The sequence below is a fragment of the Myotis lucifugus genome, unplaced genomic scaffold (genome assembly GCF_000147115.1).
Source record: "Myotis lucifugus unplaced genomic scaffold, Myoluc2.0 scaffold_45, whole genome shotgun sequence".
NCBI classification, from domain to species: Eukaryota; Metazoa; Chordata; class Mammalia; order Chiroptera; family Vespertilionidae; genus Myotis; species Myotis lucifugus.
Window position 1 is genome coordinate 5,011,448 of NW_005871093.1, and position 18,029 is coordinate 5,029,476.

An 18,029-nucleotide genomic window follows, 5' to 3' on the forward strand; every position below is an offset into this window, starting at 1 on the left:
CCAGGCAAGATCTTATAAGGTGTCTTTAACTGGTTTTGAAGTGTGTGATGGTGCGTCATCATGAAGCAAACGATCAAAGCGTGGTTCAAATTGATTATTTGTTGTCGGTAGCGATCAGTATTAACCGTTTCACCTGGTTTGAGAAACTTATAATACACCACACCTTCCTGATCCCACCAAATGCAGAGCATTGTCTTCTTTCCAAAGCGATTTGGCCTTGCAGTTGATGTTGATGGTTGACCTGGATCAACCCATAATTTTGTGCATTTGGGATTCTCAAAATAAATCCACTTTTCATCGCCAGTCACAATTCGATGCAAAAAAGACTTTCTTTCGTGCCGCTGAAGCAACATTTTACTGATGACTTTCCGGTTTTCCATTTGTCTTTCGTTCAGTTGATGAGGCACCCATTTTCCTTCCTTTAAAATCTTTCCCATTGCTTGTAAATGATTGGAAATTGTTTGCTGAGCAACGTTTAATCTCTCTGCAAGTTGTCTTTGAGTTTAACACGCATCTTCATCCAATAATGCTTGTAATTGTTGGTCTTCAAACTTTTTCGGTTGACCTGGATGTTCTTTGTCTTTCACATCGAAATCATCACTTTCGAAGCGTTTAAGCCAGCGTTCACAAGTATCTTGAGATGGAGCATGTTCACCATAAGCTTCCCGAAGTATTCGGCAGCACTTTTCTTCAAAATAAAGTAATGAATTAAAACTTCCCGCAAATGCTCTTTTTTTGGCACGAAATTCGACATTTTAAGCATAAAAATATCTATGATGTCAACACCTTCAGCAAATTTGACATGAAGTTTTGAAGCTTGTTGTCAATACAACGAAATAGCATACCTATCAAATCGCATATATATCAACATATGTGTAACTCCATCTATTGAAAAAAATCCGCATTAGTAACTGGTACACCTAGTCAATGTCCCTGCACCTTCCTTTCCTTGCCAGTAAAATGTAAATAAGACTCTTTAGGGCTGCTGGGAGGGTCCCGTGAGATGAGGTGCCTGGCCTCTAGTAAATACTCAGAAACGGAGAATTGGTATCGATATTATTGCTACTGCTCCTGCATGACGACCCGAACCTGACAGATGACAGTTCACAGGTACCAGGAGACAAGGCAGTGCCCCAGTGTAAGAAGAGTTCTGGTTTCCAGCCAGAAGTCCCAAGTTCAAATCTCACGGCTGCCACTTACACCTGGGTGACCCTGGGAATCTGACTAAGCTCTCTGAGCTGAAAGGGGACAGCAATGTGCTGCAAGACTCCAGGAGATGGTGTGTGAAAGGGCCCAGGTCCAAGCCCGGCACAGAGCAGGCCTCAGCAGGTTCTGCTGCTGCTGAATTAAATTGATGTGAGGATGTAAGTCTTAGAAAAAAGATCTGCAACTGTGTGCTACGTCAGTGGGGCTTGAGGCTTGACTGAGTCACAGGCTACTGAGCAGAACCCTACTACAGCCACCAGAAGGGTCTTAATGACACAGTGTGAGGGAAGGCTGGGCCCAGGGCAATTGCTTGTCCAGTGGTGAAGAAAAACCAAGAGCCTGGGGGTCTGTGATGTGATATAAATAGAGATCCCAGGAAACAGAAGACTGTGGAGGCAGGACTGGCCCAGGCTGTGAGCCAGGAGGAGGGAATTTTGTGTGAGGGAGGCGGGTGCTGCTGGAGACTGGCTGGGCCCCCTGGATGCTGCCTGCATTTGCAGGCCACGTGCCTACACCAGGCCCTGGGCTTTAGAAACTTTCAGTTTGCAGTCTGCCCGGCCGGGGTGGGGGCGTGGGGGATGTAAGTGACTGCATCTACCTCTGATAAGCTGTCCCAAACTCTCCTCTTTGAGGCCTCCTCAGGGCCTTCTGTGTCTCTGTCTTTGACCTGGGAGCAGCTCTCAAACCCAATCACCTCCCTACCCTGAGTGCCTGGTGCCCTGCTGGGCCTTTTTAATGGGCACATGATAGGGGAGGTGGTCTCTGGTTGGGCTGTGCCACCTCAGGCAGTGGAGTGTCAGGTGAACCCTAACCTATCCGCAGTTGGGGCCTCAGGGTTCAGGCTGGGGTGGGGTGGCCTTGCTGAATCCCACTCCTCTCCCCACTGAACAGCCACAGACCACAGTGGCCTGCGGTTCAGATGGGTCATCTGCACACAGGGCTCTAGGCAGCCACCAATCACTACATGGCCTTGGCAAGTCCTTCCTCCTCTCTGGGCCTCAGTTTCCCAGCTGTACAACGAGGCCACACCTCCCAGTCATCTTGAGTCCTATCGCACGCCTTCTCAGTCGGAACCCTCGTACAAGACAGTCTCCCAGGTTCCTGTGAACTGAAAGGTTCTAAAAGCCCGGGGGCTGGTGCAGGCACGTGCCCTGCAAATGCAAGTGGGATCAAGGGGGTCCAGCCAGTCTCGGAAGTACCTGGCTACCTTACCCCTGCCAGTCATGCCACTCCTTCTTTCCCTGGGTGACTTTCATGACCCTATCTGACGTCCCCTCCTCCTGGCTCCAGCCTGCCCCTCATCCTCTCTCTCCAGTTGGTCTAACACAGGGACCCCCTCCAAGGGCACCTGCGGGCTTCCTGGGGCCTTTTGGGAATGCTGGCCCTGCAGATGGAGATCTCAGGTTCCCTGGAGAAGTACTTAGTGGGAGGGATAGACTTTTCTCTCCATGGCCAGCCACCTGTGACATGCCACCTGCTCTATGTCCACAGATCGGTCCCTGCGAGGTAAAAGGGTGCCTTCTTCAGCCTCTGACTTACCTGGCACCTTGGCGTCATTGCAGATTTCTGCAAAAGGTCTGAAAAAGAAATGAGGTGGCAGTTAGGAAATGAGGTTTTTTTCTTTTCCTTCTCACCTGATACGCCCCGAATCTGGACATCTCGTATATAAATAATGTGAGATGAGATGCCACCACTGCTGCTGGAGTGTAGCCAGGTAAGACCCAGCCAGTCTGGTCTCTATTTAAAGTGCCGTGTGTCAGGCAAATGGCCCCTGGGGGCCTGGTTCCCTCGTCTACAAAGCGAGGGTGTGGTCTGACCCAGTGATCCGAAATGTGTGCCTCGGTTTATGTAAATAGGCATTCATTACAGCATTATTTATTTATTTATTTATTTAACAAATCTTTTATTTTTTATTTGATTATTTTACTTGCAGCATTATTTATATAAACCAAAAAAATTTAGACGCAACTCAAATGTCCCTCAGCAGAGACAGTATGGCCCATCGTACAGTCATTAAAGGGAATTATCTTGGACACAAATAACGCTCAAGTGCAACCACGACAGCCAGACAGGAGACATCGAGTTTTATTTAGTTTATAGATAAATACTGTGTGACCTCAGTTTCATTTTCTCCAAAAGCATGTCTAAGAGGCATTTAAAAAAAAGGGGAAACATGGCTGGAAAGCCCCTGCGTGTCTGTGGTGGTTTTCTCTGGGAAGTCAGCCTGTGGGGTGCGGGGGGGGGGGGGGGGGGCGGGGGGAAGGGCTCCTACGATCTCCTGTATTTTCCAGTGGTTACTTCAGGGGGTGGGGGTGGGGGAGAATGGAAACCTCTATTCTTCATTGGAGACCTTTCTGAATGATTTGATTTTTTTGTACACATTCAAATATTATTTTATTTTTAAAACTGAAAAGGAAATATGCGTAGGGGAAAAATATGGAACACACCACAATGTGAACTCTGAAGAGGAGAGTTATGGATTATCTTCTTTTCTTCTACCTTTTTAGATTTCCCTAATTTGTTTTTAAATCTGAACATAATCAAATAACTATTCTATTTAAAATATTATAAGGATACTAGTGGCCTGGTGCATAAAACTCGTGCACATTAAAAGGGGACTAATTAGAGGAAATATTTTAATATTGCTATTTGCCCTTTCTCTATAATAGAAGTGTCAGAGATGAAAGAAAATTAGTAAAATGTATATGAAAATCTCTTCCTCCTGTCAGAGTCTGGGGTGCACCATGGGATGTAGAGTCAAGTCCCCGCCTACCCATGTGCACCTCAAAATCACGCGAGACCCAGACCCGGCCGGCTCCTCCCAATTGGGCTAGATCCAGACCCTGCCGGTCCCACCCCTGTCAAGTCCCGCTGGGCAGGGGGCACAGCCTTAGGTCCCTGGCCTGGTGCCGGGGCGGGGGATGTAGCCTGAGGTCCCCCAGCCCAGGCCGGGTTGGGGGGCATGCCTTGAGGTCCCCCATCAATCCTCGCCAGGCGGGAGACGCGGCCTGAGATCCCCTGTCAAGCCCTGCTGGGCAGGGGGCGTGGCCTGAAGTCCCCCATCAAGCCCTGCTGGGCAGGGGGCACAGTCTCAGGTCCCCCGTCAAGCCCCACTGGGCAGGGGGCACACCTTGAGGTCCCCCGTTAAGCCCTGCCAGGAGGGGGGCACAGTCTCAGGTACCCCGTCAAGCCCCACTGGGTGGGGGGCGTGACCTGAGGTCCCCAGGCCCGGGGAGAGAGGAGCAGCCTGAGGTCCCCCAGCCCAGCACTGGGGCGGGGGGGCACGGCCTCAGGTCCCCAGTCTTGGAGCCGGGGCGGGGGGCGTTGCCTGAGGTCCCCCAGCCTGGCACCGGGGCAGGGGGCGTGGCCTGAGGTCCCCGTCAAGCTCCACGGGGGCGGGTGTGGGGGAGGTCAAAGCCTCAGGTCCCTGCTGATTGCTCGTTAAGGCTCATTACGGGAACTTGGCCTCCCCTGTGGGTGCAGCCATCTTGTGTTATGGAAACCGCCCCCTCCGCTGTGGGCTCCGCCATATTTGTGGCAGAGTGACGGTCAATTTGCATACCCCTATTTGTTATATAGGATATGGTAAAATATGGACAAAAATAAAAATAAAATATCTCTGGGTGATGAAAAGACTGTTATTGTATAAATACCATTAAAATGGGTAAAAATTAATGATAGAGTCAGAAAGTCAAATTTAATTAAAAATTTAAAAATAAACAAACACCCATGACTGTTGCGGCTGTGTTTTAGCAGAACGGGGTTGGAATCAGGACACCTGGTGATACAGACTAAATATCTGTGTCCCCCAAATTCAATGTTGAAACCTAGTCCCCAAGGTGACGGTATTAGAAGGTGATAGGTCACGAGGGTGGAGCCCTGGTGAATGGGATGGCTACCTTATAAAAGAGCTCCCAGAGCACTCCCTTGTCCCTTCCACCATGTGAGGACACAGGGAGAAGGTGGTCATCCATAAACCAGAAAGTGGGCCCTCACCAGACACTGTGTCTGCGGGCACCTTCCCAGCCCCCGGAACCATGAGAAATACATTTCTGTTAAGCCACCTGGTCTATGGTATTGTTACAGCAGCCTGGACAGGCTAAGATACCTGTGTCTGGAGCCAAGCTGACTCATACTGACTTTCACCATCCCTTTCCTGATCTGGGTACCGGTTTTCTCAGCTTTAAGATTCGAGTGTTAAGCTAGCCGCATTCTGGATTCTGTGCAAGTGCATGATGGGTCTCTCAATCTCCCTCTCCCCTTCCCCAGTCTTGGCTGGGGGCCTGCTTGGGGATTCCCCTCCTGGATCCAGGCAGCACCCTCTCCCTCGGCCACTCTTCCCACCCTGCCTCAGGGCTGGGGCACTCACTGGAGCTGGTTGATGATGACCATTCGGACATGCTCCCGGGCCTTCAGGATCTTCTCCAGCCGGTGGATGTCGTATGTGTTGGGGTTCCGGAAAGGGATGTCATCAGGCAGGCCTGTGACCTCGACGGCGTCTGGGCTGTCCCGGATCAGTTTGTAAGGGACCAGCACAGGCCGGTTCAGGCCCAGGGCCTCACCTAGGGGACACAGAGGGTCAGGGTAAGGAGAAGATGTGCCCTGTTAAGGCCAAGCCCTCTGGGAAAGGGCTGGAACCTGGCAGGGCCCAGCACAGCAGCCATCACACCCCCGAGAGTTTTAAAGTCAACACAAACACACCATTTAAAGATCCAATTAGCAAAACTACACATCTAACACCCAATGCTGATAATGAAACAGGTATCGTCACACATGCCGGGTGCAAGGATTTGTCAAGTGTGCACACCTGGAACTGACAAATGAGGGCTTGATAGCTGCTGAGAACCCACTGCTTTTATTCAGAAAAGATTAAGTCCTTAAGTATCAGGGATGAAATGATGTGATGTCTTGGATTCACTTTAAAGTTTTAAAAGTATCAAAGTGAGTTTGCAGAAAAAGATAAAATAAGACTGGCAACATGCTGGTCATCACAGAAGCCGGGTTTGGGTTACGGGGTGGGCCGCCATGTCATTCTTTCTGCTTCTGTGTATGTTTGAAAACTGGTTCCAAAATAAAAAGTGAAAAAGACAACAGCACAAACCCCCAGTTTGTGGCTTCCCATTTACTCTCAAAATGAAACCCTGACTCACCTCAGGCCTGCCCACGTCCCCGCCGCACCGGGAACCTCACCCACCTGCGTGCTCTGCTCCAGCCCTCCGCCCTCCCGCTGGTCCCTCTGCCTGGCAAGCTTTTCCTCCAGTGTTTGTCCCCGCTTGACATTAAAGTCTCAGCTAAAATGCCCCCTCTTCAAGAGGCTTTCCTGATCACCTAACCAGAGAGGCCTTGGCCTCCCACTCCTAACCACCCCGCCCCCCCCTCATTCTCGGAAATTCTTCTCTCTCTGAAATTCTTCTTTGTAAAAAATTTACTGTATGTCTCCTCTGCTACAAGGTAAAATGGAGAGAGTACAATATTCATCACAAATAAAGTGTAAATGCACGTAGAGCACTTGGTACAGCCTGACACTCCATAATCTAGAAAGTGCTGTATCAATTTAACTATATCAACGGTCCCACCCTGGGCTCTGCCTTCAGCACAGGGCCTCGCATCTCCTGGCTCTCATCTTCCCATGCCCATCTCCCTCTGGGGCCTGAGCCCCTGATGGCTGGAGCAGACTCCTTCCTCTGGAGTCCTCAGGGCTGAGCACTGGTTGGGCGGACGGGTATGTGCATAAATAAGTCCTTGGCCGTGGGCCATGGCCTCTGCCACACAGCCCAGGCCTGGAGGAGCAGAAATGCTGACTGCTGTCGCTGCCCTGCATACCACAGACTGGGTTCTTTCCCCTTCTCGGAGAGGGGCACTGAAGGATCAGTTCCCATCAGTCACGGGCAGAGCAACTATGTCCTCAGGCAGAGCTGGCAGGCCAGCTGGGGGCAACTGGAGGCCAGGCTGGCTGCAGAGGGAGGAGGGGCCACCCAGGAAGACTGGCCCCACAGATCCTGCCCCAGGGGCCCCACCCCGGGAAACTGACCGTATTTCTCATTGAAGAGCTCCTTCACCTGCTCCCGAAGGATCACCTTCTCCCCGAGTCTGTTGGCATCATCTTCATCTACAAGAGGAAGACATGGGGGCATGAGGGTTGGCATGGGCTTGGCCACTGCACCTGCTCCCTCTCCTATGTGGCACCCCTGACCCTCACCGGCTGGAGCAGTCTCCCCAGGCCCCACCCACTTCCCTGCAGCCTGCTTCGGTCCCCATCCACCCATCCATCCATCCATCCATCCATCCATCCATCCATCCATCCATCCATCCATCCCACGTTCTCTGAACAGCTCCTCCAGCACAGGCCTCATGTGAAGCACGGAACAGCCTGAGGAGAGGGAGGCAGGGCCCCTCCCCTGAGGCACACACAGCTTAGGGGGGTGGCACACAGTCACAGCGCCCACCCAGAAGAGACACCTACAAGGAGACATGGGGCATGCATCGTGCAAGTCCGGAGAGGCTCCCTGGGAGAGCGAGCTGTTTAAGGGGTGTCTCTCCTTCTGTTAGAAGGCTGATGAGGGTGGAGTGGGGTTGGGAAAAGGCACCCAGGCACAAGGACTGGCCCATGCATGGCACCCAAGGGTGCACGGTCACAGCACACTGGATGTGGCTGAAGCACAGGCTGGTGCTAGGGGAAGCGGCTGTGAGGGGTCCAGCAGCGGGTGCCAGTGTGACTGAACCGGACTCACAGGCACTCACCCTGCCTGCCTCACAGTCCACCAGCCCCAGGCCCGTGTCAGGGAGACAGAACGCACCAGGGCAGCTCTTCATGGGGCTTGGACCTTGTGTTCCCCTCACCCCTCTCCTTGGCTTAGAAGAGCAGCTGGGTCAGGGGAGCCCCAGAGATAGGGCCTGGGCTGGGGGATGTCGAGTGTAGGAGAGGCCAGGGGAGTGGACGGCATGAAGAGGGTCCCGGGTCAGCAGCCTGCTGGCTTGTGGCCTGAGCTGGGGAGAGAGCTGGAGTTCCAGGAAGGGCACTTTGTACCATCACACAGTAACCACACTGGCTGGGCCTCGGGCCCGGGCTGGGGGCGGAGCTGGACACTGGCAGGGAGCCAGGGCCTGGGAGATAAGGGGCAGAACGGATAGAATGGGTCTGTGGAGAAAAACAACGCCTGCTTTAATCTGGAAAACCTCACAGAACTCAGTGCCATTTAGAAGGCCGACGGGAACGGCGTTTCCCAGGCCCTGTATCTCTCAGCATCTGCGGCCCCTGCCTGCACATCTCTCTCCCCCAGTCTGGGGGCCGCCCCACAGGCCGGGGAGCTTTCCATCCTGCCTGCTGATGCCCCACCTCCCCACGCTCCTTCACCTGCTGCCCCTTGTCTGGCCCTGCTCATGGCCACCCTCCTGACTATGGAATCTAGATCTGTCGGATCTACAAGTTCCTGCCTCTCTCTTTTCAGCTATCAGGGTGTCTGAGACACCCAAAACACCAGGCAGCCCAGTTAACCTCCTCCTGTGTCCCCATCTCAGGGAGCGATGGCTCTATTCCGCTGCACCAAGACCCAAACCTCAGCCCCTCCAGAGCCCTCCCTCCCACAAGCCCCACCACGGTCCCTCCACATGGTCTCCAGGACCCTAGACGCGGCTACAACGGACTTGATCCTTCTCCAGGTCCCGGGAAGACAACTGACAGAGTCCTGGGCCCAAGGACCACCGAGAGCCTTCAGGGAAGTGGCAGACACTTTCCACTCGTCCCCCTGCAACAGGGATTCCTCTGGTGGGCAGGACTCTGCACAGGCGTGACAGCTCCGCAAACCGGGGAAGGGGGCTGGGTTCACACCACTGTGTGCCAGACGCTTAGCTGACACCTTTCCCAGACACCACCACGGCCCCTCCTCACCACAGCCCAGGGTACAGAGGTTCAGAGAGGTTACGTAACTTGCCCAACCGCACACAGCTGGGAAGCGCCAGGAATAGTGTCCGACCCCGAACCCTGCTCTTTCACTCCCCCACAAACCCCGGGTTTCCTCAAGTCTCTGTCTCCCCATCTACACAAAGAGGAGCTGATCTTTAAGGTGTTTCCTCTTAATTTTTTGCTGTATCAGCTCATAGTTCCAGGTCTGTCTCCTCTTGAGCCCAGGGAAAGGCTGGATTTATAGTAGGTTCTCGACAAAGCCTGCTGGATTGAAAGGAAGTGGACAGCAGTCAAAGGTGAGCCCGACAGCTGAGGTTGCTGTGGTCGTCTGACCAGGCCGTCTCTGTGGAGTCTGAGTGTGCCTGTCGCATGCACCCACCCTGCCTCCTCCGGAGGCTCCTGCTGCCCCGTGGGTGGAGAGAGACCAAGACAAGACAGCCTCCTCACCTTGGGAGAGGCGATGCCAGACCCCAGAGGGCACAGGACTCGGGAGTCAGAAACCTGAGTCATGTGACGTCAGCTCTCAGCACTTCTGCTCACTGCTCCTTTGTCTCCTGAACAAATATTTCATGAGCGCGGTCCCACTTGGACTAGGTGCTGTTCCTGGGCACTTAGCAGAGCACAGGAAACAGCCCTCGTCCGAGGCAGGAGAGGGTGAGGAACGTGTGGTGACCCGCCGGCTTGAACACCGCTATGTGAGGACCGTGCCAGGCCCACAACAGTTACCACTGGGTTCTCCAGCCTCAGCTTCTCCTCACCTCTTCGTTTTTATTTAATTTGGAGGAAAGATGGCCCTTTTTTCGTAAAGGATCAGTTGAATAAATGGGCCAGTAGGTTCTGGGGGTGGGAGGGCTGGAGGGGAGGGTGCCCCTGCCCCTCTGGGCACTCAGAGGAAACAGGAGGCAGCTCCTCGGGCTGTGGGGGCAAAGGAGTGACCCCCTTTCTGGGAGGAAACCCGAACCAGAGGGGAAGGGGCCCCTCCATGTTCCTGTCCCAGCCCCAACCTGCCCAGCTCTGTGATGGGGAGAGGGCAACGTGACCCTCAGAACATACTGGTGTTGGGGCTTGGAGGTGTCAAGGACAGAGCTGGTCTCCCTGACGTGAATCGTGGTCAAAGTCCCTGGCTGATGCAGCTTGGCCCGGCATCTGGTTACCCCTGGGTAAAGAATGGGGGCAGGGGGACGGGAGCTACACGCCATGGTCTAAAGCAGCGGTTCTCAACCTTCCTAATGCCGTGACCATTTAATACAGCTCCTCATGTTGTGGTGACCCCCAACCATAACATTATTTTCGTTGCTACTTCATAACTGTAATTTTGCTACTGTTATGAATCATAATGTAAATATCTGATATGCAGGATGTATTTTCATTGTTACAAATTGAACATAATTAGAGCATAGTGATTAATCACAAAAACAATATGTAATTATATATGTGTTTTCCGATGGTCTTAGGCGACCCCTGTGAAAGGGTCGTTCGACCGCCAAAGGGGTCTCGACCCACAGGTTGAGAACCACTGGTCTAAAGGCTAGTTATTACTATTCTGAACCCTGAGTCAGCAAACCTATTCTGGGGATTTAGAATAAACCACGCCTCCTGTGCACCTCTGAACCTAGGTTGGCTGTAAAAGACACCAATAGCGGCAACACTGCAGAATGTTCTCCATTTGGAAACATAATTAAGGGGCTCAATGTGGAGTGTGAGTGTGTGTGTGTGTGTGGCCTTAAAGTATCTGCTTGAATGCCTACATACAGTGGGGTAGAAGGGACAGTGACAGGAAAGGTCCCTGGCTCAGTAGATTACAAAGCCATCTTGATTGTAACCCTAATGCTGTGTGACATTTGGAAAATCACTCAACCTCTCTGGGCCTTTGTTTCCACATCCTGCAACTAGGAATCCTAGCCTGTTGGGAGGATCTAATCATGTCACATAAAAAAACTTTAAGGTCTCAAGCCATCAAAATCAAATTGTTACTGATGGCATTACTAGACCAATGCCTCAATTATCCTGTGGTCTCAGGAAATGAAATTTTACAGGAGACTCTTCCAGATAATGGAAGTTTATTCTCAAACCTCTGGGTTTGATTTTCCCATTTTAGGTAGAACAATTTCTAAAATGTATCCAGTGCCCTTTTCTTATTAAGCACACAGTGGGGGGTGTGAGAGAAGTCACCCTCATGATCTACCCCCTAGTGCCTTCCAGAAAGTGCCCCCTTCACCCCCCGCAGCAGTGACCTGTATCCCACTGCCCCTGCCCCATCCTGCGGGCATTTCTCCCGCCTCTTCCTGCTCATTCCAGTTTCCTGGTCTCCTCTCTATCCCTATTGTCTGCTCCAGAAGCTCTCATCTTGTCCTTTCTAATCTGCTGTTCGTTAGCCGAGGATTAACGAAATTTTGCCTGGGGGAAGAAAGCAACCAAGCTTATTAAATCACAGCCAGAGTAGATACACAATTTTAAGCCGATCAGCTTCGGGGTGATGCCTGGGGTGGCCCCACAGCCTTCTCCTGGGGCAAAGTACCAGAGCCGTGAACAGCCTGGACTTTCCCTGCCTGGTGTGAGGCCTGCAGCTGGGACTGATGACCATGCTGATAAGCTTTGATCATAAACAGAAGCACAGAGGCAGCCCACAGCGAGGGAAGGGCTGCTTAGAGGGAGAGCTTGGTCCAGAAGGTGGAATAAATATTCCTCCTCTCCCCTCTCTCTGCCGGGCCTGGGCGGGTCTGGACCTGCAGAGAACATGGTGGACGTGAGGGCGCTCCCCCTTGAGGAAGCAGCTGCCAGGGCCACAGGTGGGAGAGCAGCCACGTTCCTCCCTCAGGCCTGCAGCTGAACACACCTCCCTTTCCTGGCACCAGGCCTTTGCCAGGAGAAGAAGGTGCACTTGGGTTCATCTTTTAACTCCTGTTGGGCCTGCACGTTGGGGCAGCAGGAATTCCACCATCGCTGTTTTACAGATGGAGAAACTGAGGCTCAGACAGGGGGTGGCTGTGCTGCAGCGGGTGGAGGCCCTCGCCCAGGCCCGTGACCTCATGTACCCAGAGAAACGTCTGTACATGCGCAAAAGGAAACATGTGCAAGGGTGCTAAGTGCAGGGCCTTGGGAGCAACCCAAGCAGCCTAGGGCAGGAAGACAGAGGAATTCAGGGTGGTATGGCCGCTCCATGGAACATTACGGGGCAGTGAAAACAAACAAGCCACAGCTGCACGTTTCCACAATATGTTACGTAACGTTAAGTGACAAAAGCAAGTCCCGGACTCGTTACAGTAGGGTACCGTGGTTATGAGAGTAGAAAAAGAAAAAGCAAATGAAACAAATTAGACAAGAGGGAGATGTTAGGTTTCATAAGTGTTATAATAATGTTGTGGATATGTAAAAGAATAGCATTGTTCTGAGGAGATGTGGGAGATGTGTGTTGAAAGATGTGTGAAGAGTCAAGATGTCTGCAACTTACTTCAAGTGGAAATAAATGGGGGGGTGTCTGTGTGTGGGGGGGAGAAAGATGGAGGGAGGAAGAAGGGAAACCTGGCAAAATGTTAAGAATGAATGAATCAGAGAAAGGATGTATAGGCCGTTACAACACTATTCTTTCATTTTTTTCCTGCAGTTTTGAAAATTTGGAGGCAACAACCAAGAGAACGGTACACATAAAATTCAGGGTATTTGTGCTGGGAGAAAGGTGGACAGGATGACGGCGAGCACGTGGGCGGTGCACGTTGTTGGTACTGTTCTAATTCTCATGCGGGTGCTGGGTCCACGGTGTTCGTCGTAGTATGTATTAACCAGTTAGCAGACCATCAGGAGGGAATACCAACGAAAGAATAAAAATAAATGAATACCAAGGGCAATGTGGTAGCCGGGACTGAACACCGAAACATCAAAAGGACGTTAGTGGAAAAAATGATGAAATTTAATGTCTGTAGTTTAGTTAATCACATCGTGTCAATCCATGTTAAGTTCTTAGCTTTGACAGGTGTGCCAAGGTTACGTGAGATGTTAATGTCCTAACATGGGTCAAACGGTATTTGGGAACTCTGAATCTTTGCAATTCTTGGTAAATTAAAAATTATTTCAAAATAAAAGGTTATAGCAATTCATCGATTGCTACATGCAGAGATCGATGACAGAGCGATTGATGTGATTAGTGCATGAGGTCCTCTGGGGAGGGGAAGGGAGGAGGGGAGAGAGCAAGTGTTCTCCCTGACAGCTCCCTCAGGCCTGGCTCTGTGCTCCCATCAATCCGCCTCTCTTCCCGGGGTGGATGCTGGGCCACAACCTGCTGGGGCAGGTGCTCTGTGCTCCTCCCTACAGCCCAGCTGTCTGACCTCCAACTGCACACAAGGGGCTGAAACAGTGGCCAACGGGGGACTCTCTGGCTGGGGCCTCCCTGTTGGGGCTACCAGGCCCTCCCACTATCCCCTCAGCTGCCAACCTGGGGATGCAAATCCCACATCTGCTGACCACACACCCACCAGAGACTGCCTGCAAACTGAGGGCTGCCCTTTGCTCCTCATCATGAGGCTGACCTCTAGGTGTTGATATCCCCGTTTTATAAATAAGTAAACTGAGGCTCAGAGGAGTCCAGGTGCCTGCCCAAAGCCACCAAGGATCATGGTCTGCCAGCGGTGGCACTAGGACTCACATCCACGTTTCTCTGACGCCTAGGTTCTGCTTTCCTGTCTGAGATCAGCCCAGCACCTTCTGGAAGGGCTGTCTCACAAACGCTCCTGCAGCCCTATGGCTTAGCCCGGTTGGGCAGGGCAGGCACCCAGTTTTGTCATGGGGTCCATCCTAGACAGACAATCCTTGGGCCAGCCATACTCATGGCCTTTCCCAAGGGGAAATGCCTTCTTTCCTCCCCCCACCTCTCTCTCTCTCTCTCTGTCTCTCTCTCCCCCTCTCTCTGCTCTGCCTCCTTTCCTCTCTTCTCCCTTCCTCCTAGGTCCCAGCTACACAGAGACAGGGACAGCACTGACCCAAGGCTGGCCAAGGACCAGGCGGAACTGTAGCCACACTGGGCAGACACAGAATGCCATGCCCTCCGCATGATGAGCAAGGCATCTGCGCCTCTCGTAGGAAAGGTGGACAAACTGGGGCTGTTGACCGCACAGGCTGGGGCAGAAGGAATGCGCTCCTGCATCACCTGGCTGATTCTGAGGACACACCCTCATGCTGTGCAGCAGCAGCAGCCAACGCTACAGCTAACTACCACGAATGGACATTCCCTGCGGGCTGGGATGGTTGATTTTCAGTGACCTGTTTATTTATTAAGCACCTATAATAATGCCTGACACATCATAGGTGCTCAATAAATAGAGAAATCAAGCTCTTTTTTAAAAAAAATATCTTTATTGATTTCAGAGAGGAAGGGAGAGGGAGATTGAAACATCATAGATGAGAGAGAATCATTGATCGGCTGCCTCCTGCACGCCCCCTACGACGGATCGAGCCCACAACCCAGGCATGTGCCCTTGACCGGAATTGAACCCGAGACTCGTCAGTCTGCAGGCCGACACTCTATCCACTGAGCCAAACAGGCTTGGGCGAGAAACCAAGCTCTAAAGTGCCAGACACTATTCTTAGATCTTTGTATGGATTCATTCACTTAATCCTTCCAACAACCCTATGAGGCTCTATGAGTATCTGCATCTTACAGATGAGAAAGCTGAGGCACAAAGAAGACAAACCCTGCCGTAGGTTCCACAGTGAGTGAGTGGGGGAGCCAGGATTTACCCTAGAGATCTAACCACCTCGTAGTATATATAGCCTCTCTGTGTCCTGGCTGCAAGGACGGCAGAGGGATGTCTAAAACCCAGGCTCATGATCACGCTGACTGCCTATCAGGACCTTGTCTCCACACGTGAGGAGGGAAGAGATCTCCCGTCCACCCCACCCATGCCGCAGCGCCTCACTCTTCTGCACTTGCGGCCCCGAACCCACATTTCCAACTGCCTCCTTGAGCACCTTGGGTTCTGCCCTTCCCCAAATAGCCTCTCCCTGTGCCCCAGACCCCACTCTCCCACACGGCTGCTCAAGGGAGAAACCTTGGCTGGCTGCCTCCAACCCTTGGTAGGCTGTCGTGGCCCCACAGCCGAGCACGTGGCCCCCCATTAGCTGTCCTAATCCCCGGAGCCTGTGACTAGGTTTCTTTATATAGCAGAAGGGACTGTGCTGCTGTGACTAAGCTGAGGATCTTGGGGTGGGGAGATGATCCTGGATGATTCCAGTGGGCCCTAAAGAGAGGGTGAGGCAAACGTAGGCTTACAGTTGTTCATGAGGAAAAGAAGACAGCAACGCATAAATAATACAAGGATAAACTCCGTTTCCAGTGCTCACAGCTGTAGACTCACTTTTGCCCCACCCTGTATAGTCACTGGGTCCAACGCAGGAGCTGGGACAACGGAAGCAGAGGGCGGAGTGGTGCTTTGAAGATGGAGGAAGGGCCATGAATTCGAGTGGCCCCCGAAGCTGGAAGACGAGAAAACAGTTCCTGCTCAGAGCCCCCGGAAGGAACCTGCCTGCCGACGCCCTGGCTGGGGCCCTGCTGTAAGGCTAAGTTCAGGCTTCTCACCTCTACAACAGTAAGGCAATAAACCTGTGTTGCTTTAGGCCACCAAGTTTGAGTAATTCATTACAGCAGCCACAGGAACCCTGTATCCCCTTGCTTCCATCCACAAATCCAGGTGGTCTCCATGACAAGCCACTTTCTTTCTTTTTTTTCTTTTTTTGTTAATCCTCACAGGAGGATATTTTTCCGTTGAAGGAAGGAGGAGAGACAGAGAGAAACATCGATGTGATGTTTCTCCTGCACGCGCCCTAAACAGGGCCGGGGATGGAGCCTGAGGTAAGTGCCTTTGACCGCAATGGAACTGGGACCCGTCAGTCTGCAGGCTGACGCTCTATCCACGGAGCCAAACCGGCGAGGGCGACAAGCCACTTTCTCAGAGAAACTTCCCACAGGTCCAGCCCATGGATCAGTGGACTCTCATCTCACGGTGGCAAGAACTTCTCACCTGGCCTCCCCAAATCCATTCTCTGCTCTGCAAGCCACATTGCTCTTTCTGAACAGTCTACCTGACCATGTCATTCCCTTGCTTAAAACCTGCCGAGGGGCTGCTGTCCACCTGACAAATCCATCCTCCTCCCCCTGGCACACAAGACCCTCTGCTGGTACCACTCTTCCTGCCTGTCACCCAGGTAGTATGTTCTGCCTGCCATTCCCCAGGTCCCCACCTGAGAGGTCATGGGAAATCGGCGTAGTTTCACGGAATAGATAACGGACCATGAAGGGGGGACCCTCTTTTCCTGCCCCGTCCTGTGTGGTATCTATGATCATGTATGGGGGCAGGGGGTTCCTATAAAAGACAATTTTTCCTCTCGGGCCCAAGACTGGATCCTGCTAAGAAGCCATCACTGCTCAGGGCCTGATCCCAATATCCCTGCAAGATGCTCAGCCAAGTCTCCGGGCTGTGGGGTCTTCACGGCCACAAGGGGAGAAGGCTCCCCCCTGGGGAGAAATGGGGTTTTTCCATCGGGCTTCCGGACACTGCCCACTCCTCTCTGACCAGCTGACCAGCCCCTCCTCATCTTTCCAACCCATGAACACTGAAGGCACCAGGACTCCGGCTCTGACTTGACTCACTTCCAATGATCTCATTGTTTTAGGGCTTTAAAAACTAGCAATGTGCTCATGACTCCCCAAATTATACATCAAGCCCAGAGCTCCCTGAGCCCCCTGCCTGTGCATGGACCTGCTACTAGATGACACCCCAGAGTTCACAGCTACAGAATGAGCCCTGACATTGCAGTCTCCCAACTGGCTCCTCCCTTTCTTCCAGCTCAGCCCAAATCCCCAAGGTCAAATTCCTCTCTCTCACAGCTTCACCAGCAAGTTCTATTGGCTTTAGCTACAAATATACCTGGAGCCAACGACTCACCCCCGGGCCTCCCGCCTTACTTTCTCCCTGATTCCATTTGTCCTCCCCCCGCAGCCAGAGCAATCCTGTTAAAGTCTAAATTGGATTCTTTCTTCTGCTCAGAAGCCTGCACTGGCTCCCAGCTCACTCGGAACAAAAGGCAGCATTCTTACCCAGCCCCACACAATCTGCCTTCCCTCCCATTTCCTACCACGTCCCGTCCCGTCCCGTCCCGTCCCGCATCTCCTTCCTCCAACACCCTGGCCGGTGATCGGTGATCGCAGGGCCTTTGCAGGTGTTCTCTGCCGGCAGTGATAGTCTTGTCCTCCCCCCAGCTCACTACCGCCCCCTTCAGGCCTTTACTCGAAGGCCTTTCCTGGACACCTACCCATGTGTTGCAACTCCCTCAAAATAAACACAACCCCTCTCATGGCTTCCCTGCTTCTCCTTAGCACTCACATCTCACTCGCTTTATACTTCACACACTGGTTATTCTCTGCATCCACACCAGAACGTAAGCTCCGCAAGGCAGGCTGTTGACTTTTAAAGTCAGTGTTGATGAAATGTCCAGCACCCAGCCCAGGGCCTGACCACAGACACCTGGGAACTGTTCATGGGCGAAATAACTGCACCTGAGCTCCCAAAGCCTGAAGGGCCCCTCTGCGGGCTGTGCTGTCCTGGTCCCCATGCCTGGGAGCCCCCCCACCCCCCAGGTCCCCGTGGCCTCTTTTGTCACAAGACCCCTCCCGAGGCTGGAAAGATCCAGTCCACCCAGCAAACGCCCGGTGCTGAGCCACACTTAGTGCCCCGCCCCCACTCTGTGGCTCAAAGAGGCATTTATCAGGCAGCAGGAGCTTCTGTTCAGCAGGCAGTGCCTGGTGACCCCTCCAGCTGATCCCCTTCCAGCCCAAATAAAGGCGCCGGTTGTTCCTGTCGTCTTGGGTGGTCCCAGTTGGGGACATGGTTTCAGTGAGGTTTCTGGAATGTTGCACAAGAGTCAGAAGCCC

At 52.7% G+C, this 18,029-nt stretch overlaps 1 protein-coding gene across 1 annotated transcript in view; it reads right to left on the bottom strand.

Annotated features, from left to right (window-relative positions):
* The window catches only part of GTF2IRD1 (GTF2I repeat domain containing 1), a 79,056-nt gene that overhangs the window by 3,226 nt on the left and 57,801 nt on the right, over positions 1-18,029 (bottom strand). Inside the window, 3 exon segments of the mRNA XM_023753460.1 lie at positions 2,746-2,783; positions 5,576-5,768; positions 7,238-7,315. Of these exon segments, the coding sequence (XP_023609228.1) occupies positions 2,746-2,783; positions 5,576-5,768; positions 7,238-7,315 (309 nt within the window).